Source organism: Aspergillus uvarum (genome assembly GCF_003184745.1).
Source record: "Aspergillus uvarum CBS 121591 unplaced genomic scaffold BO82scaffold_96, whole genome shotgun sequence".
Classification (NCBI taxonomy): domain Eukaryota; kingdom Fungi; phylum Ascomycota; class Eurotiomycetes; order Eurotiales; family Aspergillaceae; genus Aspergillus; species Aspergillus uvarum.
Genome location: NW_020291393.1, coordinates 93,086 through 110,731, shown reverse-complemented (window position 1 = coordinate 110,731; position 17,646 = coordinate 93,086). Strand labels below are relative to the sequence as shown.

Here is a 17,646-nt window from a genome sequence, read left to right as displayed (position 1 = left end):
CATGAAAACAACAAGAATTGATGTATATAGCCTTTTTTTGGTGGTTGAATAGCCTTAGGAAGCGGCCAGCGAGGCAGTCAGCGAGGCGGCGGCAGACCGCCGCCGGCTCGGTGTCGCGCCGGCTCGGTGTCCGATTACGTTACCTGCAAACAAATCACTAAATTGTTTTCCTTTACCAGTCACCAACCTAATATGCAGTTGAGCACCAAGAACTAGAGGAATCAAATATATTTCTACTTGCTAGTACTCATTGCGTACAAAAAAAAATCAGTACTGTACGTTCTTCAACCTCAAGATAGCAAGTCGAGCGTTATTAGGTTCTAGGTTCTGGGTTCTAGGTGAGCTACTAAAAGTTTTGGGGCGCGACAACTAAGTTAGGTAGAATACTGACTAGTAAGTTATATATGTGGGGCCTCTGATCTTTTGTGGAAAGTTCTTTGTATGTTCTTCGTCGTAACTCAGAAAGGACTACATACTCCACCCTCGCATCAAAGTCCACAGCTTCAAGTCTCTACTCATCTAGTAAACTATCTAGTCACTTGAATTCGCCACTGTCGTCTCTTGATCTGGACATCTCGAAGTACCTTTCGTGGAATCAGCCTATGAATTCAGCATTAACCATCTGGAAACAATGGACCTGCAGACCAAAGACTTCCACCACCCTTACTCGCCCTATAACATTCAAATTCAGTTCATGAGAGCGCTTTACACGTGTCTTGAGGATGGAAAAGTAGCAATTTTTGAATCCCCAACGGGTGAGTTGGACTTCGTGACTACGCAAAGGCCTTGCGACCCCCGCTAACTTGGTGGTGGTAGGCACTGTGAGTGAATCCAAGTCACCTTACGTAGCTTAGGTCATCGAAGGAAATCACCGCCTAGAATCTCTGAGAGGCTCGACGTGAAACCTGCTTCTTACTGGATTTGAAAGTGGTCAGGAGCCATGCAAATGAATCGCCACTGACATATTCCGTAGGGTAAATCTCTAAGTTTGATATGCGGTTCCTTGACTTGGCTGCGTGACCACAAGCGTTCTGCTTTTCAATATACCATTGATCACACACTTAGTGAGAACTGCGAATTTACATAACTATGCATTGCTATTGCCTCTGACCTTAGCGATAGGCAATGACGAGAGTGAGCCAGACTGGATGCTGGAATTTGCCAAGAGCGAGTTGAGTCGCTCAATGCTCGAGAAAAGGAGGGAGCTCGAGGAACGTTTAGAGAGGACAAAGGTCAAAGAAGAGAAGCAAATCACTGTGGTGAAAAATCCAGAAGGACCCCGAAAAAAGCAGGTAGGTTCACTGTTAAGTCCTAGTCGCAGAATAATGAGACTGAAGACTATCAGAAACTAAGCAAGGCATCCACTGGGCTGCCCTTGCACGAAGATCAATTCCTTCTAGATGAATATGATAGCGACAATGATCAACCAGGTCTTTCAACCAAGCACTTGCGACCTGACAGTGGACTCTCTTCCAGCACACTTGAACTGCTTAAAAGGTTCGGAGGGCAATCTACTGCTAAATGCGATGCAGACAGTGACCAAGACGATGAGATTAAGATCTTCTTTTGTTCTCGGACTCACTCTCAACTATCCCAGTTTGCAGGTGAATTACGACGCATTGCCATGCCATCGAGTATTCCAGAAGATATGGTACCTAGTAGTGATGGAAGCAAGGCCTTGGAGGAACGCATTAGACACCTCTCCCTCGGATCCCGGAAGAACCTTTGCATCAATACACGGGTATCTTCACTTGAGAATCCAACAGCAATCAATGAACGTTGTCTCGAATTGCAGCAACCTGGAGTAGCCACAAAACACAAATGCCCCTATCTTCCGTCAAAAGAAGACGAGACACGTGCTATTAGGTTCCGCGATCATGCACTTGCGACTGTGAAAGATATTGAAGATTTAGGAAACGTCGGAAAGGAGATTGGAATATGTCCTTATTATGCTTCTCGATCGGTCATTAGACATAGCGAGGTGGGTCTTCCGTTGAACTGTTTATTCAAAACACACGGCTGAAATAGGGCAGATTGTCACTCTTCCATATCCTCTCTTGCTTCAGCGATCAGCCAGAGAAGCACTTGGACTGTCAATCAAGGGCCATATCATCATCATTGATGAAGCACATAATCTGATGGATGCGATATCCAACATTCATTCCGCAACTGTGACACTTTCCCAATTCGAGTTGTCCATCTCACAATTGACGGCCTACGCCCGCAAGTTTAAGACCCGTTTGAAAGGACGAAACAGGAGCTATATTGCTCAGATAATCCGGCTCCTCGGCTCAATTACACATCACCTTCGCTCTGTGCTGGCCGGCAATGGGCCACCTGAAGGGCGTGTCCTGCCTTCAGAGCTCATGTCTGGGAAGGGCGTGGACCAGATTAACCCCTACAAACTAAGTCGATACCTCCAGGAGAGTAAACTCGCCAGAAAAGTCGATGGGTACGTCGAATTCACGAAAGAAGCAACAAGAGCCAGGGCTTCTGGGAAATATAACACACCTATACTGTTCCACATACAGGAATTCCTGCTGTCATTGATGAACCCGTCTGCTGAGGGGCGATTATTTTATCTGAAAGACAAGGATGAAATTCAGTTGAAATATATGCTTCTTGATCCGACAAACCAATTCCGCGATATCGTTGAAGATGCCAGAGCTGTCATACTGGCTGGTGGCACGATGTCCCCGGTAAGACCCCGCTGCACATGTCTAGTGAATCGTCTTTTGGATTTGTCCGTCTAACAGCTTTCGTAGATGGCAGACTACATGAATCATCTGTTCTCATATGTCCCCTCTGAACGAATCAATACCTTCAGTTACGGCCATGTCATTCCGTCGGAGAACTTGACTGTACACACGTTAGGGCGTGGCGTACAAGGCTTGAATCTCGAGTTCACGTATGGGTCTCGAAACTCCGAGGCGATGGTAAGTGATCTGTACAAAAGCTCATGGGAGAACGTTTCGCAACTAACCGGCGCACCTCTTTGATGCTTCTGGGCAATCACTCAGATACTTGACCTCGGTCGAACAATAGCGTCCGTCTGCAATGTGATTCCTGATGGCGTTGTTGCCTTCTTCCCCAGTTACGATTACCTGGGCCAGGTGTTGAACGTGTGGAAAAAGCCGATAGAAGGCGAGCGGGGCCAGAGCGTATACGAGCTAATCTATAGAACGAAGCCGGTCCTCTCTGAGTCACGAGAAATGGCTGAATCAACAGAAGAGTTGCTTCAGAGGTACGCCGAGCTCATTGATTCGAGTAGTGGTGCGCTACTATTGTCCGTGGTGGGTGGGAAGCTGTCCGAAGGGATCAATTTCTCCGATCGACTTGGACGTGGCGTAGTCATCATCGGACTGCCGTTTCCGAACATTCAGAGTGCCGTCTGGCAAGCAAAAATTGAGTATGTTGAACAGAAAGCGTTTGACCAAGCAGTTGGTTCCGAAGCCAGTCGGCGGTCAGCCGCCAAAGCTGCAGGGAGAGAATATTACGAAAACGCTTGTATGCGGGCAGTGAATCAGTGCATCGGACGAGCTATCAGGCATCGCAATGACTACGCCGCTATTGTCTTGATGGATAGACGGTATGATCGAACCAATATCAGTGGAAAGCTTCCGGCCTGGATCAAGCAGAGCATGGCCACTGCTTCTGTTAATCAGCCCGCAGGTAAGGCGATTCAGAGCCTGTCTGATTTCTTCAGAGGTGATAAGCAACGTGTAAACAGCAGAATGCGATGATTATGTGAGCAATTGAAGACCAAAGCAATATAAAAATAAGTCCCTCTTAGCACTCTGTAGTTGACTGGGTACAGATACGTACGTACCTGTAGTTACCTTACCTAAAGTAGTAGCAACTTGGAACACTATAGTACTCCGGGCCAACTACCGAAGTTAGTGGACGAAATCGCCAACTGGCACTGGCCGATCCGATGCCGATCATACTAGAGTCACGTGATATATCCGCCCCAGGACACGCCAAGGCTCATCTGAAGGGCAGGGCCCTAAGTTAGGGCAAGCAAATTAGCGCACATTCTAGCCCCCTCCCCCAAGCCTTGATTTCAACATCTGAGCCCAGCACCCACGACCGCATCCCCCCCATCGCCAAACTCTCAGACCGGTCTTGTCGAGCTCAGCACCGTCGACAAGATGCCTACCCGTTTTTCGAAGACAAGGAAAGCGTGAGTCGAAAAAGCTTTCCCCCCCTCCCCCCTTCGCCTTAATGCCTTCCGATCGTGATCTCGCGGTTTTCGTGGTGGAATGCGATAGGCATATGCTTTGTCCGGCGCTCTCCGGAGAAGTGCCGAAAATATCAAAAAGAAGGATAGGAGACTGACATTTCTGTTTTCTAGCCGCGGTCATGTTTCCGCCGGTTACGGTCGCATTGGCAAGCACCGTAAGCATCCCGGTGGTCGTGGTATGGCCGGTGGTCAGCACCACCACCGGACCAACCTTGACAAGTACCACCCTGGTTACTTCGGTAAGGTCGGAATGAGATACTTCCACAAGACCCAGCAGCAGTTCTGGAAGCCCACCATCAACATCGACAAGGTACGTTACATCGGCGGAGAGAGGGAGGATCGGAATCAGTCCGGTGAACGGTGGTCAAATCGGTGGGATTTCGATAAACAAGTCTGGATGGAGACATGACGGCATCCTCACTTGTGAAGGAATAATGGGGCACCACGAGTAAACGCTAATCCGTTTGTTTCTTTTACAGCTGTGGTCTCTCGTTCCCGCCGAGCAGCGCGATGCTTATGTGAGCGGCCAGAAGACCGACACCGCCCCTGTCATCGACCTCCTTTCCCTCGGTTACTCCAAGGTCTTGGGCAAGGGCCGTCTCCCCGAGGTTCCCATTGTCGTCCGCGCCCGTTACTTCAGCCGTGACGCCGAGAAGAAGATTAAGGAGGCTGGTGGTGTCGTTGAGCTTGTTGCTTAAATGTGGAAATAGGCGTTTCTGCTTGAAGGATTAGACTGGGACAGGTGCTGCGCTGGCTACGGCTCAGGGCATAGAGGGTCAATTATCTCCCCTGGTGATGAAAACTTCAAATGGGAGCTGCGGATCGGGCACCTTGGTCCGTGTATCTACAAAACAAAGGGTGATTAGTTGGTGACGAGCTTTAAATGGCCGCCAGACAATTTCACGACCAAATTTTATCGAACAATACCACGAAGGAGGATTAAATTTTTTTTCACTACTTTCTCTCGCCCGTTGGACTCATCCCTCGACTGTTGTCATGCTCGTTTCGACTTGATGTCATGGGCTATTCCGCTTCTCGCCGTCGATTCCCATCGCCATTCACTGATGCGTTGTCATCATCCGCACTAGACCAAATAGTCCAGTCAACATTGCCCTCTATTATCACTAAATGTGTTCGAGTAACATGAGCCTGCTCAGTTGCTTGACTATCCTGTGTGCCTTCACAATTGGACAGCAGGATACGTAGTGTTTTCTTCTACGTCTGGCAGTAGCGAAATACGTAGTTGTATTCGATCATCTTGTGGTATATCTAGATCTTAGCCTCTCGTACGGAACCCGTCTTGAGACACGCACTATTGGTCTCGAGTGTCTCGCGAATGAACCGGACCGCTTCATTGACCATTTTGGGAGTTACCTCGTGTCCAGCGTGCTCATCAATAATATCTTCAAAAATGACCAACCCATCAGCAAACCACCCACTGGATGAGACTGCCTGTTTCAACCAATTCAAAAATGCGCTTCCTCGGTGGTAGGGTACCAGTTTATCCATCCCGCCTGATAGGTTAAGGATTCTCTTCCCTGCTAAACAACGTTCAAGTAAAGGACGTAGGGAGGCCTTCTCACTTTCTGTGGTATCCAGCAGGGATTCGTTGCGGAGAGCGCTAGGTATCAACGTTGAGTTCATTTGGCTCAAGAACAAGCTCGCAGGGTCATATTTACGAACGGCATCGAGCAAGGAGACCGGGAACTCCTCAGAGCCCAAGAAATTGGAGCCAGGAGCTTCGCTGTCTGTCCAGGACGGCAGCTTGGACAATCTTGCGCGATCGGCCATGAGATTCACATAATCAGGGCAACCAATGATGACAACGCCCGCACTTATGCGGGGCTCATGCAGGATGCAGCTCCAGGCAGCGTGTCCGCCTAGAGAAACACCCAGAACCAAGTTATCGTATATCTTGCGTTCTGATTTAGGGAAGACAAAAGATGGGATATAGTCGATCAAGAGAGACACATCACGGGCAGTGCCCTCTACAGGACAGAGATTAGAGCTATTGTTGGTCTGGATCAGCATACACAGTGCGCACTCACGGAAGATTGAGAACATGTCTTGGGCATGACGAGGGTTTCCTTGTTTCCAAGCTTCGTTGGCTAGGGGATCAACCAGCCTTGTCCCATGGTTTCTTTGGTCGAACGCTACGGCAATAAGGCCTTTGACAGGGCGACTTGAATCGGAGGAAGCGTCCTGGAACTTGGAATTCCAGTCGGCGATGACTGCCGTAGCGATACTGGTCATGCGTTCTTGGGTAGCCAGTCTTGGGTGTAGTAACCAAAGACAGGCAACCTCAGCCGCTTCTGACGGTAATTCTTCGAGACCGAATACCGTCGTAAGAATTCCCGCGATGGCAAATTGCCGATGAGACACGGACGACGGCGCGCTGGTGTTGTCAAGGTCACAGCGCGGCGCTGCAGCCAGAGGCTTCATGGGGTCCGTCATGTTCTCGAATGAGTCGATGTTCCTAGAAGAACACTTTGCATATATATTTTTCTTGCTGACGCGTGGCCGCAATTGCGGTCTAGTGGATATTGGGGGTCTTTTCCTTGTGGTTCGTCTTTGTTTATTGTTCGGAAGAAGATGGAGGGGTGGAGAGATTTAATATGTTCAGGGAATGAGGAAGTGATATATAAATACTACCTTAGGTACAGTACACACCACTCACTCTTCATATAGCAGTTTCAACCTTGGGTTAAGTACTGTACTGTACAGTGGACAGTAGCCGAGGATAAGTAAAATACATTCGAATACTGTACATACCACTTGTTATCTGCGTGACGATCATCCATTCATTCCTGCAACTACTGTTCTCTTGAGAGTTCTCTCAGTTGGTATGAGATCTACCTGTATGCATCTATCTGTATGCAAGCATTTGTAGTGTATCATACCGTATGGTACTGAGGCTGCCTGGTTTGGGGGAGTGAGTAGCTTTAAGCAACATAGGAGATAGGATATTTCCGAACTGCTTGTTGAGAATTAGACAACTGTCTCGTGGAGAGAGTGAAGCTTCCCAAGCTGTACAGTCCTAGTCCTACAAGTTCTAATTTACAGACAGATTGACCAAAGCGGGTCTTTTGGTCTTTTGGTCTTTTGTCGCCATTCCAGATTCTATCCACAATTCGTATCTACTTATACTTGTAGTACGGAGTACGGAGTACTGTACCTAAGATACCGACCGTATGGGGCAAACACTCCACTCCACCCACCACCCTCGGGAGGTTTAACCTACTAGTCTAACTTTCCTCCTACAAACATCGCCCAGCATCCTCCCCTTTCGCAATCTAATCTCTCTCTTCACCACCACCACCACCACCACCACCAGCCCTCCCTCCCCTTTCTCTCGTTCCCTCCCCTTTCCTACTATTCTCCTCTTTATTCGTCAGTCCTGGTTCGAACAAGCATCATCGATTACGTCGTCTAATACCTTGAACCTCGACATTGATCTTCAGATCTAGAATGATTAGCACATATTGAGCTCCGTGGCCGCTTCCGACGGGATCACTTTGATCCGCATGTACGTCTGTCTCTGTTTACTCGTGTCAATCTTCGCTTGCTGAAACTGGTGCTTCACTGCCAGCATGACAGACCCCTTAACAGAACCCTCTGAGGCAAGGAGCTCGGAGAACACCCAAGCTCGACATTATTGGAGAAGGCCCGAGCCTATATCGCTATCAGACGGAACCAAGCTCTCTTCTTCAAATCCATCGTCTCCCTCGATAATTCCGAAAACAGACACGCAGCATTTAGCGGAGGAAGAGGAACACGATCAGTTGAATGACTTGCCACCTCTGCAGGACACGGCGGAAACCTTAACAAAAAATAAATCCAAAGCGCGTGCAGGACAAGCTAGCGGCTACCCGGAGGATTGGACGACATCCGGGAATGCTATCTCTGGTGATAATCCTGGCTTGTTGATGCCTCGAAGAATGAATGAGACGCCCGAGGGATCGCAAACGTCCGGAAGTAGGAAGCCGCAACCGCCACTGCCAGCCGCGAGCCGCCGTCCGAGCGTTCAGTTTACTCGAGACCCTCCCGAAGTCGACCCCCTCACCGAGCTACCCAGTTCTAGGCCGCCATCAGTAAAGGGGGATGACACGGATCTGGGATTGAGAGGGAAACAGTCTTTACTCACGAAGTTGAAATCATTCGCAGCCTCACCCTCGTTCGTTTCGCACTCCCGCTCAGCCAGTGGCGCAACCCTGAGCGATTTTAGAGCGACCAACAATGATCTAGCAACTCCAAGTTCGGAGCGGGGCGAGTTTCGTTTCCCAAACACCCTGGAAGAGGAGGGAAGCGACATTGATGCCGATGCGGAGGAGAGCGCAGGGGAGAACCGTGTCCACCAGCCAAAGAAGAAGAAGAAACAACGCAGACGTCAAAAAGATGAGTCGACCTCGCAAACGCAGCCAAATACACCAAAGGCTACTACTCGCCCGTCGTTTCATTTGCCCAGCTCATTTGCACCCTTCGAGAATTACCGGTCGAACTTCTTCCCGCGCCGGGGGAGCACTGGGAATTTTATCCCGCAGCAGCGGGAGGGAGTTTCGGAAGATGAGGGTCGCGACCGGTTGAACAGGGATACGGCATGGAGGCGAAGAAGTGTCTGGCTTGCGAATGCGAGGGGACTTACTTATGGCGGACGTCAGCTGGACACTCCGACGAACCCCGACGAGAGAAGACCGAGCAACCTCAGAAGACTGACAGGGCTGGCTGGCCCATCTGACAACACCGAGGGTACCGCGCCACCTTGGCGGCGCCACCGGGCTGATCGGGGTTCTAGCCTGAGCGCTCAAAAGTGGCGTCAGATCAAAGCTGGACTTAAGTTGATCGGGCAGAGACGCAAGGTGGATAATACGGTCGATCATGCAAAATCAGCAGAACTTCTGGCAGAACTTACGTCCGGGGTGCCGGCCGCCCTCATTCTAGCCAGCATGTTCCAGAGGGACGAGCATGGAAGCAAGCGCATTCCAATATTACTCGAACAGCTCAAGGTGCGGGTCACCGATAGCAAGATCGATTCACACTCCGGCGACCGTCATCTGGTTTTTCGTATCGAGCTCGAGTACGGAAGTGGAATGACCCGGATGAAGTGGATTATACACCGTACCTTGAGGGATTTCGCCAATATTCATCTGAAGTACAAGCTGCACTTTGGAACGCAGAAGTACATTCAATTACGGAACACTGAGAGTGGACAGAACCTCCCGCGCTTTCCCCGCAGTGCGTTTCCATATCTTCGAGGTGTGCGCGGCTTAGAAAGTGACATGGAAGATGAGGAGGACGATGGTGGATATGAGACGGCGGCTGAGGTAACAAGCGGCAACGAAAGGGGCGGTAAGAAGCAGCACCAGCAATTACCGCGGCGCCCATCTGGTGGCATGTCTCGCAGACAGTCGAGTGCGACAATCCCAGATGGAGAGAATCCTGCAGGCTCATCCGGGCCGGTAGAAGCTGGGTTCGCTAACAAGAAAGAGACTTACCCGGAGAGGCAACGAAAGAAGCTGGAATCGTACCTACAGAAGCTAATCCGGTTTCTTATCTTTAAGCCAGATAGCAACCGCCTGTGCAAATTCCTCGAGCTTTCGGCACTGGGTGTCCGTCTTGCCGCCGAAGGGAGTTACCATGGCAAGGAAGGATATCTTGTTATCCAGTCGTCCAAAGGCCTTGATTTCCGGAGAGCCCTGACTCCAGGCATGGTAAAAAAACGCCACTCACCCAAATGGTTCCTTGTGAGGCACAGCTACGTTGTATGCGTCGATTCGCCGGAGGAGATGAATTTGTATGATGTGTTCTTGGTAGACCCCTTTTTCAAACTCCAAACTCAGAAGGTTAGCTTGCGCAACCAAAAGGCAAAGGACTTTGCCAAGTCTGCAACGGAGTCAGCTCGACACCCGCAGCATCACACTCTAAGGCTCGAGAATTCGGAGCGAAAGCTCAGACTGCTGGCCAGGAATGAGCGGCAACTCCACCAATTCGAGGACTCGATACGGTTCATGGTCAATAACACCCCCTGGGCGAGACCGAATCGATTTGAGAGCTTTGCCCCTGTACGGCAGAAGTGCTTCGCGCAATGGCTGGTGGATGCGCGTGATCACATGTGGGTTGTGTCTCGCGCGATCAACCAGGCCAAAGATGTCATCTATATTCATGACTGGTGGCTCAGCCCTGAGCTTTACATGCGCCGACCGGCCGCTATCAGCCAGAAATGGCGCTTAGACCGTCTCTTGCAGCGTAAGGCGCGTGAAGGTGTGAAGATTTTTGTGATCATGTATCGGAACATCAACTCCGCCATTCCAATCGATTCGGAGTACTCCAAGTTCTCTCTTCTCGATCTACATCCGAATGTCTTTGTTCAACGCTCGCCCAATCAATTCCGGCAGAATACTTTCTTCTGGGCACATCATGAGAAGCTATGCATCATCGACCACACTCTGGCCTTTGTTGGGGGTATTGATTTGTGTTTCGGAAGATGGGACACACCCCAACATCTCTTGACGGATGATAAGCCAACCGGCTTCGAGACACGGGAGGGACCAAAGGACGCGGATCATTGCCAGCTCTGGCCTGGCAAGGACTACTCAAACCCTCGGATACAAGATTTCTACGATCTTGACAAACCATACGAAGAGATGTATGATCGGAATATCATTCCCAGGATGCCTTGGCATGATATCTCGATGCATGTAGTGGGTCAGCCGGCCCGAGACCTCACGCGCCATTTTGTCCAAAGGTGGAATTACATCTTGCGCCAGCGAAAACCAACCCGTCCAACGCCATTCTTACTCCCACCTCCTGATTTTGATGCCGCTGATCTGGAAGCTCTCGGTCTTGATGGGACCTGCGAGGTCCAGATCTTACGTTCTAGTAGCATGTGGTCGACAGGCACACCGGACATAACCGAACACAGCATCATGAACGCCTACGTGAAACTCATTGAGGAATCCGATCATTTCGTATACATTGAGAACCAGTTTTTCATCAGCACCTGCGAGATTGACGGTAGAAAAATCGAGAATCAAATCGGCGACGCATTGGTAGAGCGCATCACCCGGGCTGCAAAGAACAAAGAAGTATGGCGTGCCGTGATTGTCATCCCCTTGATGCCTGGTTTCCAGAACACTGTTGATAGCGAGGGTGGAACTAGCGTCCGCCTGATCATGATGTGCCAATATCGCAGTATCTGCCGTGGGGAGACGTCAATCTTTGGACGGTTACGAGCATTAGGAATCGAGCCTGAGGATTACATTCAATTCTTCAGCCTCCGGTCATGGGGAAAAATCGGTCCGCAAAAGCAGCTCGTGACTGAACAGCTGTACATTCATGCTAAATGCATGGTCGTTGATGACCGCGCGGCTATCATCGGTTCCGCGAACATCAACGAACGGTCGATGCTCGGATCACGCGACTCAGAAGTTGCGGCGGTTGTTCGCGATACGGACATGATATGGTCTAGCATGAACGGCCGTCCCTACCTTGTGGGCCGTTTCCCGCACACCCTTCGCATGCGGCTTATGAGAGAGCATCTTGGTGTCGATGTCGATGAGCTGATGGAACATTCTTTGGCGACCGAGGAAGAGCTACTAAGGATTCAGATTGCCGAAGAGGGGTCCAAGCCATCTGAGACCAACGAGGCGCCTGACTCCGAGTCTCTCATGCTGGAGAAGAGGGACGAGAGAGACATGATTGAGCGCCGCCACCGCATTCAGGACGAGTTTCTCTCTCGTTCGGAAGACATGCACAGTTTCAATCATGACGTAGACTGGGAGCAGGGGAACAATCCCAATCTCAAGTCGAATCGGAAGCTCACTGCAGACCCGAGGGTAACCTCTAACCCAGAACACAAGAAAGATGTGGATGGTCTCGGGCCAGACCGTTTGCAAGTGGCTCAGGAGGCCGGCCTCGAAAAGGGCCGAGATTCCGAAATCTTGGAGGACAAGGCCGAGGTTCTGATTTCGCCTATTGCATCGGAGGGTAAAGGCACGCTGCAACAGCCTAAACGTCCTTCACAACGCACTGTGCGGCATACCAACCCTCATAGCACTAATGATGCCAGGCAGGCACCATCTGGTCTGGTCGCGCAGGGCAATGAAGGCGCACACGTTGTTGAAGGCGTGGCAAATATTCGACACCCGGCGCTAGCTCCGGAGCATGAGACAGAAACCAGCAACAGCGGCAATCTGACGGCTTCACGAGACATTGGTGATAACGCTAAGTCTTACCTGTACGCTCCTGAAGTGAAGCATATATTCATCGACAAAGATTGTATGAGGGACCCTATACTTGATCTCTTTTACTTGGATACCTGGTCTGCCGTCGCCGAAAAGAACACCAAGGTCTTTCGTAGTGTTTTCCGCTGCATGCCTGATAGCGAGGTGAAATCCTGGAAGGAATACAAAGAGTACACTGCTTATGGGGATCGTTTTGCTGAAATGCAGAACCAACACGGTGCCAAGGTTCAGCAGCCTTCGAGTCAACGACAAACTGGGCCCCCAGGCACAGCTGCCGGCTTCCCTGGAGCAGCCGCCGGCATCAAGCACAGTGTAGCATCACACAGCCACGGTACCGAGGCCCATAAGGTGGAACGCAAAGAGCAAACCACCGTCGAAAAACCAGGGAACTGTGAGAGTGGATCGGTACAGGGCCCGAACGAGCAACCACATGAGATGGCGAATCACGAAGGACTGTCGCCTATCGATGAAAAGTCTGCCCTAAATGCAGCCGACGGCTCAGCATCCCGGCGGGTGCAAAATGGACGGACTGAGGATAGCGGCTCCTCTGGAGAGGATGTCGAGAAACACCGGTCAGATCGCCCGGCCATCGATTATTCTGACGCATTAAACAGAAACGCTACCGGTCAGTCTCGGCGGCGGAGACGACGAGCAACAACGCTCGGGTCGAAGCGTGACTTCCATGCGGATGAAGTGATGGACAAACAGCGAGCGGAAGACTTGTTAAATCAGGTTCAGGGTCATCTTATTCTCTGGCCTTACGACTGGTTAGTGCTTCACGATCCCCAAAACAGTTATCTTCCGAATTCGCTGACCCTGCTAATTCGAACACAGGCTTGAAAAAGAAGAACAAGGCGGGAACTGGCTCTACACATTAGACCAAATATCTCCACTGGAGATCTAGTGCGTGTCCCTTTCTCTGCTCTCGACTTACGGCTATGGCTATCCTCTAACTGTCAAACAGCAACTAGCACGATTCCTCAACGCTTCCTGCTTCTTCCTTCTGTTTTCGAAACGGCTTTCCATGGCCCTGGGCCTTTCTGAACCTCCGCTACCATCCGGTACTTTTTGCAGATGCTCTCCCTCGACATGTATATATACCCATCACGATATCAAGACGGACCACTGGATTAGGTGACATACACTTCTATGCATACCTAAGCAAGCGAGCCTTCTTCTACGATAATACTTCTCAATTCACCTATGATATCTCGTCCCGTGCTACTTGGTAACAAAGCGGATGCATCTGGAGTTGTCCATGTGTAGACACAAACAACAAATGAAAATGCCTATTGTAAACGATGAAAGCAGGTTATTATAAATTCCCCTGGGCTCCAGCCAAGCGTACAAGGTACACAAGTGAAGTGAGAGTTTAGTTGCTGCGATGGGGTGAGAGCTCTTTTCTAGATGCGAGAAGATCGCGCATCTGTTCAGTCTTGTCGAAAGGTGTTCGGATGACAGAGCCCAGAAGATTCCTGGTTGAAGTGACGGGCCCCCCCGACCATTTCGCAAGGCGGGTGCGGAGCACTTGGTATGCGTCCCTGAAAGTCATTTGTACGAACGCCGTGTGCAGACATGGCACGCCTATGTCCACCATATAATGTGTGGGGTCCTGAACACATAGTCGCTGTGCTAAGGCGAAGTTGCCCCTCTCCAGGGCAGTTTTCCTTTGATTCAGGAGGGAAAATTGACCACGAAGGTGAACGGGCCAATTGGCTTTGGCACCATGCTCTTGATAGGCTCTTCTTATCATGCGCCGGTCGAAGATAGCAGGAGGGTCAGCGGCGACCCCGGACTTCTGGAGGTCGACCTCTAGTCCGAACTTGTGCAAGAAGGCGAGAAGTTGCTCACCCAAGTCATTGTTTCCGAGAAACCGGCCATGGCTCATCTTCAAGAAGTTTGCGAGGAGAACGGCGAGCGCAGGGTGGGTGATCCCTGCACCGGTTTTACCATATAAGATATTACTTTGCAAGATAAGGCGACTTGCCACAAACAAATACCGGAACGATGGATATTCCGCCTGCCAATTCTTTATATGTTCATACAGGTTGTCGTATTTCTCACCACAGTGGAACGACAGCCTGAGACGGGTTTCACGGTGGCGTACGTCGAGGATGCCAGCTTGATTTGACTTAACATTTGCCGAGGTGTGGCGCAGTACTACATAGGACGGATGACGCTGAAGTTCATTTTCGACCTTTCTCAGGAGGTCTGCGTATTGGCTGACCATATATGGCCGGGTGGGACTCGGTTCTCGTACTTGTCCTGAGCGACTGGGGTCAGGAACGAGCAGACGAATAGGCATGGCAGACAAAGTCGTCCCGAGTCCGAGGCTCCGAGCCCCTGACCACTGTAGCGGATGCGACACGACCCCTTCGAGCAACTGAGAAATCTCTGCAAGAATCTGCTGAGCCTGTTCCTCCTCGACGGCAGTCGGCATGATGTAGTCCCCTAACGCTCGAATCTCCGCACTGAGTTGCGAGCCACCATCTTGAAAGCATTGTGGTTTATTCGGATCCTCCAGGTTCTTTAACCAAACGGCACGTAATCGTGGAATGCGTAACGCGCCGAAGCGTAGGCTCGTGCCCTGAGTAGGAGAGGAGGTTATTGAGGCTGCTGTAATCGATTCAGCACTAGGAGGTAATGGTTTCAAGGATTCTCCATGACTGGTAGTATGACTTTGTGGACGACTGGGCCGAGATCCGCTCTTGACGGTGCTTGGGACCTTGCGAACCGGACTTGAATCCCCGGTATAAACTCTGCGAATCAAACTTGCGCGGTTGGCGTCGCGGTGCGCATCCAGAGTTTTCTCCAGGCTATCCGGAACAATCGCACCATTGTCTCTCCTGCAGTCGACAGTCTGATGCAAACGTCGACAGGGGATTGTCAGCGGAGAGGTGTACCAAGACGCATAGTTGCGTGAAAGAAGTGATTTTCGTTGCGGGAAGCTTGTCATGGTCGAGCATCAATAAGTGTAAATAAATTACTCTTATGGGGAAACCATGATGAGGGAAATTCATGTACATCATGCCCTCGTCACGGGACTGTACATATTGCATAGATGAGTCAGCACCATACCATGTATCTTTCAATTAACCTTATGCGAATCAATCCTGAGTTTTTCAGGTTCACATCATGGATGTCACTCACCCGTTCCAGATCGGGTAAGGACTATTTTTGTTCCTGAGTCCGCCTGGGGCTTCCCTTCTTCCCCAGTCAATAATACGTAATAGTAGGTAGGGCCGGTCATGATGCTCTTCCATCCATCATTCATATTGTGTACATCCATAAGACTGAGTAGTACCAGGACCCCACTGAAAAGGAAGGTACTACTCAGTATTCACTATGTCTCAACCTTATCAAGGCAAGTCAGGTCAGGGAGGCTATATCCATGGAAAATAACCGGGATCGATCGTCGGGTTCCTACACGGGACACGAGACCCTGCACAGCATGCCCGACCATTCTCGATGTGCATCGACAATAGGCTCATTCAGGGACAAGGGACATGAGACAACAACGCGGCCATGGTACCTAACGTCTGCCGTCGAGTGACTGTGCTTGGGTCGCAGTTAAGAGATGTCCGGCACCAGCGCTCCGGTCTGGCATCTATCTCTCTCCTCGAGTTATCAGTCCAATCAAACCTACGTACCGATTTACCCTCAGGTCTACCTGCAGCTTCGGATCATGACGTCAAGGGGGAGGAGGAAAAGTGGGCGGTTTTCCAAAGTGGGGTGGTTTCGTGCTCTTGTCTCGAGGGCTCGAAGGTCGATTCCATTCTCTCTTGTCCTCTGACTCCGGTTTTCTCCCGATCAACCATCCTGGTAGGGGGAATCTTCTGTGCGTCGGGCCAATTTCCCGGCCGCGATGTCTCGCATGTCTCTCTCGAATGCATCACCAATCCCTCATCTTTTCCAGCAGGCTTCGGAGACTGAACCGGTTCCTCTCTCTCTCCCTCTTTCTTTCTTTTCGCGCGCGCTTTTTCCCTCTCTCTGCCTTTCCCCGTTTTGTTCTTCTCCTCTATATTCTCCACCCGTTATATGGTTTCTTTCCCTTTCGAGTTGCCAGCCCCGCGGAGCCTGGAACCTTTTCGGCCCATCCCATGCCATGCCTCCTATTCTTCCCTGGGTCTCTTTACCCTTCTCCGTCTTTCTACCTCACTCGTGCAGGAAGGATTGGAGGTTAGAAGCTGGTGGTAGCAAACCACCTTCCGATGGTCACCGGGCCAGCTGATTGCTTGTTGGCTTTGCTTGAGCGCTCCCACATTTTGCAGGTGTCGTCGAAGCAATCCGATGAATTTACCTTTTTTCTGTTTGATGTTTCCACTCAGTTCTACTCAGTAACTATTGTACATTGCGACAGGCTCTTTTTCTTGAATTGGGAGTCTGGCTAGGTTCAGTTAATTCGCTTGTCACAACAAGAACCTGATTGGGAGAAAGAGGGGGTGGACTATGAAGATGCTGGCTATAAGATTAATATGACTTTTGCTTCGTCTCCCTTTTGAAAAGCTCTTGCCTTTGGCAATAAAGTCGGTCATTCATCGTCATCTTCATTCATCGAGCGAGTACCCAGTGGGGTATGTACATACGTAGTCTGCCCAGGAAAGATCCCAACTCCCCAATACGTAACCCCCGCGCACCTCACCGCCTCAGGCTCCAAAGCCTTCGCGCCGGTCTCTTCAAAGTGAACTCTGCTTTCTCTCCTTCCATTTCATAGTTTCCTTTTCTCCTCTTCCTCTTCCTCTCTTCTTCCTCATTTTCCTCATCCTCAATCTCTCTTCTGCTACTTCTCGGTGAACTCGATTTGATTGTTTTTTGCTGTTCTTATTTTCTGTTATTTCCACTTTCCTGCCAGCTTTCATGGCCTAATTCGCAACTTTATCGCCGGTCTCCCCACAACACCAACAACCCACCGTTACTACTTTTAGCTTATCTTTTCCCCTCCCAGGGTAACTCGACCCCTCTTCCTCCTACAAACTTAACTCATCGTATCCCCCTGCCCCCCCCTCCTCCTCCTCCTCCTCCTCCTCCCTTCTGCTTTGCTTCATTCTATATTTATCACCGCATCTGGGTGAAAATAACAGAGCTCATTTCCATCTCCTCCCTCATTCTTCCCAAAGTAGAAGAAAAACGCATTGGGCGGGCACTAATCCGGGAAATCATTCC

At 50.4% G+C, this 17,646-nt stretch overlaps 4 protein-coding genes across 4 annotated transcripts; 2 read left to right on the top strand and 2 right to left on the bottom strand.

The window, feature by feature from the left end:
- Nucleotides 1–631: 631 nt before the first annotated feature.
- BO82DRAFT_379138 (ATP-dependent DNA helicase-like protein) lies at nt 632–4,941 on the top strand (the record flags this gene model as incomplete). Its single annotated transcript, XM_025637668.1, has 8 exons — nt 632–755; nt 1,123–1,292; nt 1,358–1,985; nt 2,074–2,699; nt 2,766–2,936; nt 3,021–3,722; nt 4,323–4,553; nt 4,723–4,941. The coding sequence occupies 8 exons, from the start codon at nt 632–634 to the stop codon at nt 4,939–4,941; spliced, it is 2,871 nt and encodes a 956-aa protein (XP_025486263.1).
- Nucleotides 4,942–5,493: 552 nt separating this feature from the next.
- Nucleotides 5,494–6,838, bottom strand: BO82DRAFT_436963 (uncharacterized protein). Its single transcript, XM_025641153.1, has 2 exons — nt 6,292–6,838; nt 5,494–6,231 (listed from the first exon to the last, which is right to left on the bottom strand). Exons 1-2 carry the CDS (start codon nt 6,695–6,697, stop codon nt 5,513–5,515), a joined length of 1,125 nt encoding a protein of 374 aa, XP_025486262.1. The 5' UTR covers nt 6,698–6,838; the 3' UTR covers nt 5,494–5,512.
- An 822-nt stretch (nt 6,839–7,660) lies between these two features.
- Nucleotides 7,661–13,655, top strand: pld3 (phospholipase D). Its single transcript, XM_025630759.1, has 3 exons — nt 7,661–13,250; nt 13,318–13,386; nt 13,448–13,655. Exons 1-3 carry the CDS (start codon nt 7,834–7,836, stop codon nt 13,452–13,454), a joined length of 5,493 nt encoding a protein of 1,830 aa, XP_025486261.1. The 5' UTR covers nt 7,661–7,833; the 3' UTR covers nt 13,455–13,655.
- On the bottom strand, nt 13,385–15,451 carry BO82DRAFT_359519 (uncharacterized protein). The gene has a single exon (XM_025636600.1). The coding sequence runs from the start codon at nt 15,437–15,439 to the stop codon at nt 13,856–13,858; it is 1,584 nt and encodes a 527-aa protein (XP_025486260.1). The 5' UTR covers nt 15,440–15,451; the 3' UTR covers nt 13,385–13,855.
- Nucleotides 15,452–17,646: the final 2,195 nt, after the last annotated feature.